Source organism: Hyperoodon ampullatus, assembly GCF_949752795.1.
Source record: "Hyperoodon ampullatus genome assembly, chromosome: 6".
Taxonomy (NCBI): Eukaryota; Metazoa; Chordata; class Mammalia; order Artiodactyla; family Ziphiidae; genus Hyperoodon; species Hyperoodon ampullatus.
In genome coordinates, this window is record NC_136919.1 from 122,536,382 (window position 1) to 122,546,919 (window position 10,538).

Below are 10,538 nucleotides of genomic sequence, written 5' to 3' on the forward strand. Positions count from 1 at the left end.
AACAATATCCCTTATGAATATAGATGTAAAAATCTTCAACAAAACACTAACAAACCAAACCCAACAGCACACTAAAAGGATTATACACCATGACCAAATGATATTTATCCCAGGAATGCAAGGGTGGTTCAACCAAAGAAAACAATTCAATGTAATACACTAAATTAACAGAACAAAGGGGGGGAAAACATGATTACTTCAATAGTTATAGAACAAGTATTTGACAAAATTCAACACCCTTTCATGATTAAAAAACTCAGCAAACTAAGAATAGAAGGAAACTTCCTTAATAAAATAAAGAGCATTTACAATATATCCACAATTAACATTATACTCAATGGTGAAAGATTGAAAGCTGTCTTCATAAGATAAAGAACAAGACAAGGATGCCTGTTTTCATCGCTACTACTCAACATTGTACTATAAGTCCTAGTCAGAGCAATTTGGCAAGAAAAATAAATAAAAGGCATCCAAATTAAAAAGGAAGAAGTAAAATTATCTCTATTGAAAGATAACATGATTCCATATATAGAAAATACCATAAAATCCACAAAAATACTACTAGAGCTAATAAATGAATTCAGCACAGGTGCAGGGTCAACACACACTAATCAGTGTTTTATATACCAGTAAGGAACAATCCAAAAAAAGATATTAACAAAATAATTCCAGTTATAATAACATCAAAAAGGATAAAATATCATGAATAAATTTAACCAAAGAGGTGAAAGACCTGTACACTGGAAACTACAAAACATTACAGAAAGAAATTAAAGAAGACCTAAAAGTAATGGAAAGATAATCCATGTTCACGGACTGAAATACTTAACATTTTTAAGATGGCAACTGTCAAGCGATCTACAGATTCAGTACAATCCTCATCAAAATTCTAATGGTCTTTTTTTTTTTTTTTTTTTTTTTTTTGCAGAAATAGAAAAGCCAATCCTCAAATTCATATGGAACTGCAAGGGGCCCCAAATATCCTAAACAATACTGAAAAAGAAAAACAAAGTGGGAGGACTCAAACCTTCTGATTTTAAAACCTACTACAAGGCTACAGTAGTCAAATGTGTATGGTACTGGCTTAATAGAAATATAGGCCAAAGGAACAGAATTGAGAATACAGAAATAAACCAAAACATCTATGGCAAATTGATTTTTGACAAAGGTGCCAAGACCATTCAGTGGGGAAAGAACAGTCTCTTCAACAAATACTGCTGGAACAACTGGATAACCTCATTCAAAAGAATGAAGCTGGAACTCTACCTTACTCCATATACAAAAATTGACTCAAAATGAGTCAATGCCCTAAATTTAAGAGCTAAAACTATAAAATTCCTAGAAAAAACCTTGGATTTGGCAATGGATTCTTAGGCTTGACACCAAAAGTATAAGCAACAAAAGAAAAAAATTAATTGTACTAAATAAAAATTTTATGCATCAAAGAACATTAACAAGAATGTGAAAAGGCAATCTACAGAATGGGAGAAAATATTTGTAAATCATATATTGGATGTAGAGTCAATACCTAGAATAAAGAACTCCTACAGGGGCTTCCCTGGTGGCGCAGTGGTTGAGAGTCTGCCTGCCGATGCAGGGGACACGGTTTCGTGCCCCAGTCCAGAAAGATCCTACATGCCGCGGAGCGGCTGGGCCCGTGAGCCATGGCCGCTAAGCCTGCGCGTCCGGAGCCTGTGCTCCGCAACGGGAGAGACCACGGCAGTGAGAGGCCCGCGTACGGCAAAAAAAAAAAAAAAAAAAAAAAAAAAAAAAAAAAGATCTCCTGCAGCTCAGCAACAACAAAAGCAACCCAATTTAAAAATGAACAAAGGAACTGAAAAGAAATGTAAATCAAAACCGCAGTGAGATATCACTTCGCACCTAGTAGGATGACTTTAATAAAAATAAAAAAAAAAGGAAATACAAGTATTAGCAATTTGGAGAAATAGCTGTTAGGAATGTACAATGATACAGCCACTATGGAAAAGTTTGGAGGTTCCTCAAAACATTATAGAATTACCATGTGACTCAGCAACTCCACTCCTAGATATATATCCAAGAAAAATGAAGACATGTCCACACAGAAACTTGTACACGAATGTTTATAGCAGCATTATTCATAATAGTCAAAGGTGGAAATCCAAATATCTAAATGTCCATCAATGGATGATTGGAAAAACAAATTGTGATTTTCCAATTGTGATTGGAAAAACAAATTGTGAAAAACACATTTTCCAATCAATGGATGATTGGAAAAACAAATTCACACAATGGAATGTTATTCAGCCATAAAAAGCAAAAAGTACTAATATATGCTGCAATTTAGATAAACCTTGAAAATATTAAAGCAAAAAAAAATCCAGAAACAAAAGGACATGTATTATATGATTCCCTTTACATGATATATCCATAATAGGCAAGTCCATAGAGACAGAAAGATTAGAGGTTATCAGGGGATGGGAAGAGGTGGAATTGGGAGTAGTTACTTATCAGCGTTTCTATGGGGTAAGGAAAAGTTTTTAAAATAGAGCTGGTGGTTGCACAACATTGTGAATACACTAAATACTACCAAATTGTACACTTTAAAGTGGCTAACTTCAATTAAAAAAAAACTTTATGTAGAAATAATAGAGCTTACTTTCTTAAAGAAATTTATTTCAGACATTAATTTTTAGCCTTTTGCTAAATTATTCAGTAAAAGGTAGTTACCAAGTAACTTATTTCTTGAGCTGCTGTTACACATTCTACCCCAAAGGTAGTCAAATTTGGATTCTTTTCCTGGTGCTCTAATATTAAAAGTAAACCATATACTTACAGAGATTTACTTTTTCTTGTTCAGATATAGATAAGTAAAAAGATTTCCACTAAACTCGTAATTTTTAAAACCCAACAGCAAAGAATTAAAATTTTTATGTAAAACTTTTACACTGCAGCTTCTTGAGTCTCTCATCTTTGGGGAGGCTCTTAAGTTCTCCATTTTTCATGTTTTAAATTGCTCTAACAAGGATTTAATTTCACTGGATAATCAACACTCAACTCTTACTCTTTCACTTTTTTATACAACTACATTTTATGCACATAATTGTATGAAACTAACATTGATTCATTGTATTCATAAACATACATTTTAATGTCAGCAAATAATTTCAAGCTTTTTTCATAAGAATGGAGTGTGGTTTTATAGGAAAAAATAAGCCTACAGACAAGTTTCGATTGAAAAACTAAGTCTTTATAGATTTAGGTAAAAACATAAAATATAGAGGTAATACTTTCTTCAAATAAACCACATCTTGTAGCTATGCGGTTCATCTTCATACAGCTAAGAAAAAAACTTCGCATGGAGATTTCTAGAGTACTGGAAACCAGAGGTTTCTGTAATATACCAACTATTACAAGCTCTGGCTCATCAATAAAGCAGCAAATAAATCTTTAAATGGTCACAGAAGGAACAAAGACCAGTAGCGTTAGAGTTCACCACTATTTTCTAGCTGTCAATACACTCAGAACACTTAAAAATACAAAGACTCACCTTCTGTTGAACCAGTATGTTCTTTTCTTTTTTTTGAACCAGTATGTCCTTTAAATTTGGCTACATAGCAGTTCCCAATCAGGGGTGATTCTGTCCCCACCAGGGACATTTGACAATGTCTAGAGATATTTTTGGTTATCACTTTGGGAGCTCTACTGGCTCTAGTGTGTGGACTCCGGTGAGTCTGCCAAACCTACAACACACAGGACAGCCTCCCACAATAAAGAATTATCAGGCCCAAATGTCAACCTTGAGATATCCTGAGCTATATTAATGGTCTCAGCCATTTCCATCCTGAAATTTGTACCACAATCTCAGAACACTTCACTGAAACTGTTGTTCTGTTCTGATGTCACAAGCTATAAATTTGATTTGTAACTCTAAGACCCTGGTTAAATAATACAGTCTCAGGAAAAGCAGAGGTTAAAAATATTTAAGAGAAAACTGATAGAGAATGAAATATAAAAAGGAAATAAAATAGAACTCAAGTCAAAGCTATGTATGACCAAAATTTTAAGATGTTGTTAGATTTCTAGATCTCTCCAATTTATTAGCTTTAATTTGCAGTGTAAACAGTACAGAACATGACTGAAAATTAAGGGGCAGTGCAGAGGTTCTTTCTATATTTGTGCCATATAGATACCTTTTCACTAAAACAAAATTTAAAGAAACAACAAACTATTTAATTCTATGTTCAGGTTTCAATTTTCAGCACTGTGTTTACCTTTGCTGACACATTACGTCTTCTTCGGAAGGAGGCAGGCATTAAACTATTTGTTCTTCCTGATATTTCAAACCTGTTAGTACTAAAAAGCACTTTAAAAAATAATATTATTTAGGATATCCTTAATTCCAAATCAGACTGTCCCAGAGAAAGCAAATGTGCTACATCTGTTACTTCTGTTAGTTCCTCAGAATTAAAAAAAAGAAAAAAGAAAAATGGTAACAAAATGATCTTCACATTAAAATCTCAATTAATACTGGTCCCTAAAAGTCAGTTTAAAATAAAAATCAAGTTTCACAAAATAAATACACTGAAGCAACTATAATAGTAATAACCTTTATTTAAAATATTTTTTAATCTAGGAAAACTCATGTTACATGAGTTTCCAACTAATTATTAGACTCAGAAACAAAGAAAATAAAACCAGAGAAAATCTTCTGTAGAAAAAGTACACAAGGAACATTTCTACATGTGAAAAAGCAGTAAGCAGTCTTAACATGAACATCCAAGTCTTACTCTCAACTCCATCTCTCCTAGTGAACACCACTATCAACCTTGAGATCTGACTTGTTCTTGTCATTCTTCACTGAGTAGATGAAATATGTTAAGGTGTCTTTTTCATTCACTGGAATTGACCTAAAATGGCAACCAACTATCTATAAAGAAAAAAAAAATTGACGAAATTAAATTATAGATATTAACAGATTTTATTAACTAGGTAAAAAATACTGTCATCAAAAGAAAATGTGTGATGATAAGAGCTATTTCCTTTTAAAAATAAATTTAACAAAGAACCAACAGGATGAAAAGCATATGAGTAAGATATTATGAACAAGAGATAGTGTGATTTCAAAGGACCCCTTGGCCCACTCAATTAACTATATATTAATTAGAATGTGTATTTCCTTTTACATATTTTGAATTTTATAACTGAGATCTAGATTAGGAATTAAGTAGTTTTACTCTTAAACTTCAAATATCAATGAAATAGAACAGAATGTAGGAGTCCACATGCATCATATAATGGTTTAGTCTCTACTTACAGAAAAAGGATAAACATTAAGTTGAAAAAGTTTTGGTACTATAGAAACAAATCATGAATTATCTTACAAATATGTCTGCTACAACTTACATTCATTCATTAGCAATATTTTTTGTTAAGGTTCCCTGAAAATTATTCTGAATAATAATTATTGATGGAAAATGAGAAGGGAAAAAGGGATGTCCACTGAAGAATGTTTACCTGCTTTCTTGCCTTTTCATTCTGTGCACTGCAACTACCAATAGAAGTATAATAGACTAAACTGGGGCGCTGATATGCATATTTAGATTCTAGAAGATAAAACTTCTTAAAGAGAAAGATAATTAAGAGACTTAAGGAGGACAGTCACTCAACTCTGGAATCATTTGTAAATATCTGCATTTCTGAGTAAGTTATAACACTCGTGACTATTTGGATTTCTCATTTCTAAAAAAGAAAATAGCTCTAGAAATAATTTAACTTCTTAAAAAGAAGATCAGATTATCAAAAACTTCAAGTTTGATTTCTGCATTTAAAAAATACATACATTTAAATGTAACATTTAAAATAATCATTTCTTCTGTTCTCATTTGTCCCAAAACAAAGGTACCTTCACTTGATTAGTAACTGTATATATATCAATACAGTTTCATCACGGCAGGCAGTATCTATATTCATGTTATATTAATGTACTATACAATCCAAAAAGGATGTGATCTTTTAAATCAAATTTAAAGAAAAATTATATTTTTGTTGCCTAGGCAAGAAGGAAAGATGCAGCTCTGGCTAAAGCGTTAATATACTGGATCTTAATGTTAAAAAGCATTCTACTCATCTTCTATCTTATTCAATATGCACATTTTAGAAAATGTTGGGATTACTAAATTCAAGCTGAAGAATATGAGAAAACTTATTTATATATTTACTTATATCCTGTCGAATAGGTTAAGCATTTTTATTTTAAATATGATTGAAGTACAAACATATAAATCTATAAATATCTTAATATGATGTACAGATTTCTTGGCTCTATTATTTCCTGAGAACACAAACACACTCAATTTTTAAAAATTCACTGAAGTACTACAAGTCCTATATCAAGAAACTATAAGTAAAAGCTTGGATACAAGTCTTTGCATCTTCTAGATGTAAAAACATGGGTGCTTCAAATAAAACTAACATCAACCAGGACAAGTTCTGAAATAGTTAAATCAGCCAGGTATGGGAATACTGTTTAGGGGCTTATCTGTAAAACCTACTCCATCAAAAACTTCAAAAAATAAATTCTAACAAAGACATCAAAGCTTATTAATTTATTTTATTATGCCTCAATTAGGTGTTCAATAAATGTTTACTTAACAAATAGAATTTTAAAATAAACAGGTTTCTAGAATGAGAATTAAAAAAACTTTCACTCACTATTTCTGAAAGTCATTATTGGAAGATGCTTAGAAAACTGCACACAATCCATTGAGTAGTCATTACACAAAGGAATTTCCTAAGTGGTAGACAAACATTTCTAGGCAACTAGATTCTTCCACAATAGATTTTTTACTAACTTTGATTTTTCTAACTACTGATAAAAGGTATTGTTATATATGCTACATTAACAATGTCATTAGCATTTAATGACCCTTTTTTGTATGAACAGGCTCATTTAAAGGTTAAATAGCTTAAAATTCATATATACCTCCACAAGCTGGGCTTTATTAAGTCCTGGTCTGGTTGGGAGTTTGAAGTGTCTTTTGTATCTCCTAAGTGTATTCACCTGTAATTGGTATAAATCAACCTGGAAAAAATTAACATATCATTTGTTAAAGGCTTAGCTTTGTTATATATAACAACAATGCAATTTCAACACAATGAAAACTTAACTCCATTATTAAAAATGCCTTTTATATAATCAAAACTACAAATGTATTAAACACTTCAATCTTTTGAGCATAATTATTAAAGACCAGGGACCAAAAAAAAAGAACTTATAAGACAACAGAGCTCTAAGAGTTGTCAATTGAAACTGTAACAAGTCCAATTGTGTAACTGCATGTTAACTGGCCATATTTAATTTTGCTTTCATTTTCAGATTTTTCAAATGCTTTAAGTATTTTTAAAATTTGTTCATATTTTTTAAATAAAACTTTCAGAATGGAGGGCTTAAAATTTACATTTAACATACGAAAACTTTCACCTACCTCTGGAGTATCAATATCTTGAACAGGTGAATCTCCTCCATCATCATCACTCCCTTTTCTCTTTCTTCTGTTTCGAACGCTCTGAATTAAGTTTTTATGATAATCACAAATGTAAAGATGCCTTGCCTGAAACAGAAAAGTTTCACAGACTACTTATGATTGCCGTAAAATGTGTCCATGTATTAAAAATACATAATTCACGAATTATTAAAAATAAAAACAACAGTCCAAACAGGCCATTGTTAAGACAACGCACGTTTCTTTCTACTCCAGTCCTGAACCCAGTTAAAACCTACCATGTCTGGCAATATTGTTAAGAAGACTGGGGGTGGGGCGGGGAGAGGTGCCAGTAAGGGAAGCGAGACGCAGAGAAGAACGAGAAATTCCTACCGTCTGGATTCTGTCATCAAATTGCAGCGATGGTGAACTAGATTAGTTCAGTCATGCTGTTTTTCTTAACAAGGGAAAAATGATGCCGTTCACAATTTTGCTATTTGATAGCATTTTCTCTACTTAAAGAGCGTTTTAAAATACCGTAATGTATGCTTCCTAACCTTGCTAACTTAATACTCAAATTATAATCGAGCACAAAACTACCCATTTTTACAAATAAGTTGCTGATTTCACATCCTAAATTTAAATTTGAATTATGAACTTCTCTGGGTATTAAATAAATGCATTTATCAGTAATACGTTTTTCCAACCAAAGCAATGTGAAACTATTCAAGTATACCTGAAAAGTTTCTCATGAACACGACGGAGGAACTAACTGAATAGGCAGAACGTATCCCAAATAAACTTTTCAGAAACTTTAATTACATAGACCTGAGAGCTGTACGGTAACATCTGAAATACCAGGTTTCGTACATTAGCAATTACTCCTTTAAAAAAAACAAACAACTGAGGACTGAGCTAATAGGCTTTTAAATTAACCTCTAAGCTAAGTGCAAGCTAAAAAGATGCACGATGTGTGCCGGTTCTGGCATCTTGTTATTTATAACCGCCGCCCAAAGCTCCGATAAGTGGAAATGGCCGTTTCTAAAAACCTCAGTGACGGTCAAAAGAACAGACGTGCGAAAGGACGAAGAAAGAAACCCTGATGGCTGCCAACCGGAGGGCAAAACAGCAGAGGCTGCGCGCTCCCCACGTTGGGAGCGGCTGCCCGGGATGCTGACACGGCCGCTCGGCTCGCAGCCAGGCGTCCCCTGCACCCTGCACCCGCGGGACGGGGAACGGGATCCTCGTCGCCCGCGGCGTCAGGCCCTAGTAGCTCCCCAGACCATGGGAGCTACTCCCCGGGGCCGAGCGCCGGCTCGGGCAGCAAAACAAAGAAGGCGCCTCCGTTCCACAAGGAGCCGCCGGGCTGCAGGACAGCTACTCCGGGCCCTCTTCTCGGCCGCCCGCTTTGTTTCGCGCCCCGGCCCCCGCAGAGGAGGAGGGGGAGACAGGGCGCGGGTGGGGTCGCGCGCGGGCGCGGGTCCGCGGCGCGCGAGCCTGTCGGCTGCGGGCGGAGGGCCGAGTTGCAGCACTTTGTTGTTTGCTTCCTACTAGAGACGCCGGAACGGGCTCGCGCTGCGCCCAGGTCTGGGGGCCCCGCACCCCACCGACGTCGCGTCTGCTCCGCTCCCAGAGCACCCGCGGGGCGCGCAGGGCAGGCCCGTCCCGCCGTCACTTACGCTCTTATCCAGCTCGATCTTCACCTTCTTCTGGGAGATGCTCTTCTGGATCCTCTTGCTGAAGCTCGCGTTGCCCGCCGCCCGGCCGCACCGCTCGCCGTCCTCGCGCAGACAGCACAGCTGCCCCGGGCCCGGCCCGGCCGCTCCCGGGGGCCCCGCCGCCGAGACTCCACCGGCGCCCGGCACCTCGGTCCCGGCGCCCGCTCCGGCCCCGTTCCCGGCCGAGGCGGCGGCGGCGGCGGCAGCGGCGGCAGCGGCGACCACGGCGGCCACGGCGGCGGCCGCGTCCCCGCCGCGGCTCATGTCCTCGGGTGTGAAGCCGTTCATGTCACCGCGCTCGCGGCGCCGCGCTGACAGAAACTCCGCTCGCCGCGCCGCTCGCCTCTCGGGAGACGTCGGAGTCTAGGCGGTCCCTCAGGCACCTGCCCGGCGGCGGCTACTCACTCTGCGCCCGCAGCCTCCGGACAACACCGCGGGCCCCCGGCCTGCCGGTGTCTGCTGGCGCCGGGACAGTGGACGGGGCTTGGGGTCGGGAACCAGAACCTGGCGTCGCCTAGAGCCGGGACGCCGCTCACTGTCACATGGAGACTCCTCAGCAGTTGGACCACGGCGCCTCCGCCTCCCTCCGGCTCTCGACCTGCGCAAGCGCGTTGCGCCCTTGCCCGTCCCGCCCCCTCCACTCTGTCGCATGGCACCACGGGAATTGTAGTTTTCTTCCGGGGAGCCAACCTGAGCTCCAATCTGACCCAGCGCTTCGCGGTTTAGGGGAACTACTTATCCCAGCATTCATGGCGCGGAGGCGGGTCGGGCCTTTTTTTTTTTTTTTTTTTTTTTTTTTTTTTTGGTGAAACACAGGGAAAACAGGGGCGTGTGGTAAGCGTTGCAAGGTTTTCTGGCTTCTGGTCTCTCCCGGGAAGTTGGACTGTGTTTAGCTCCTGAATTTTACAGAGCTGGCATTCTACATGAAGAGGTCACTCAACTCCTGAGGCGAAGCACAAAACGCGGGGGGCGGGAGTAGGAGGGAAGGGCAGGGAGCTTGTGGGAAAAAAGTTTCGGGCTGTTTTCGTATCTGTGGAAAAAGTTTTTGGTGTGACTACGTTTTTGTGGGAAACCCAGACCGAGGAGAACGGGCGCCCTGGTGTTTTTCGGGTCCCGGAGGTCCCGCAGCTAACACCACGGGATCTGATAGCAAGCAGTTCCGCCGACTGACGCCCCAGACTGTCTGTGAGGGCGCCTGCCGGGGGGAAACGCGCGTCCCGACCTCCGCGCCGGGATGGGGCTGATGTCGGGCTGGAGGCCGCCTCCAGATCCTCGCATTGTCCCTGAGAGGAATGCGCTGGCTTGCGGGACGCACACTGCCACTTCTTGAGGTGGAGCTGCTGATAAATGGACTTAA

At 38.8% G+C, this 10,538-nt stretch overlaps 1 protein-coding gene across 3 annotated transcripts in view; it reads right to left on the reverse strand.

The window, feature by feature from the left end:
• Window positions 1-10,107, reverse strand: part of SAP30 (Sin3A associated protein 30) — a 29,831-nt gene extending 19,724 nt beyond the window's left edge. Inside the window, exons 1-5 of one of the 3 annotated variants that reach the window (XM_079705822.1) lie at window positions 9,143-10,107; window positions 7,467-7,592; window positions 6,965-7,063; window positions 5,497-5,530; window positions 4,842-4,909 (exon numbers count right to left, since the gene is read on the reverse strand). In XM_079705822.1, the coding sequence (XP_079561948.1) occupies window positions 5,513-5,530; window positions 6,965-7,063; window positions 7,467-7,592; window positions 9,143-9,469 (570 nt within the window). In that variant the 5' untranslated portion in view covers window positions 9,470-10,107 and the 3' untranslated portion in view covers window positions 4,842-4,909; window positions 5,497-5,512. Of the gene's footprint in view, window positions 1-4,580; window positions 4,910-5,496; window positions 5,531-6,964; window positions 7,064-7,466; window positions 7,593-9,142 lie in introns of those variants that run through there. The other 2 variants (XM_079705821.1, XR_013810933.1) reach the window with 2 other exon arrangements.
• Between the last annotated feature and the right edge of the window lie 431 nt (window positions 10,108-10,538).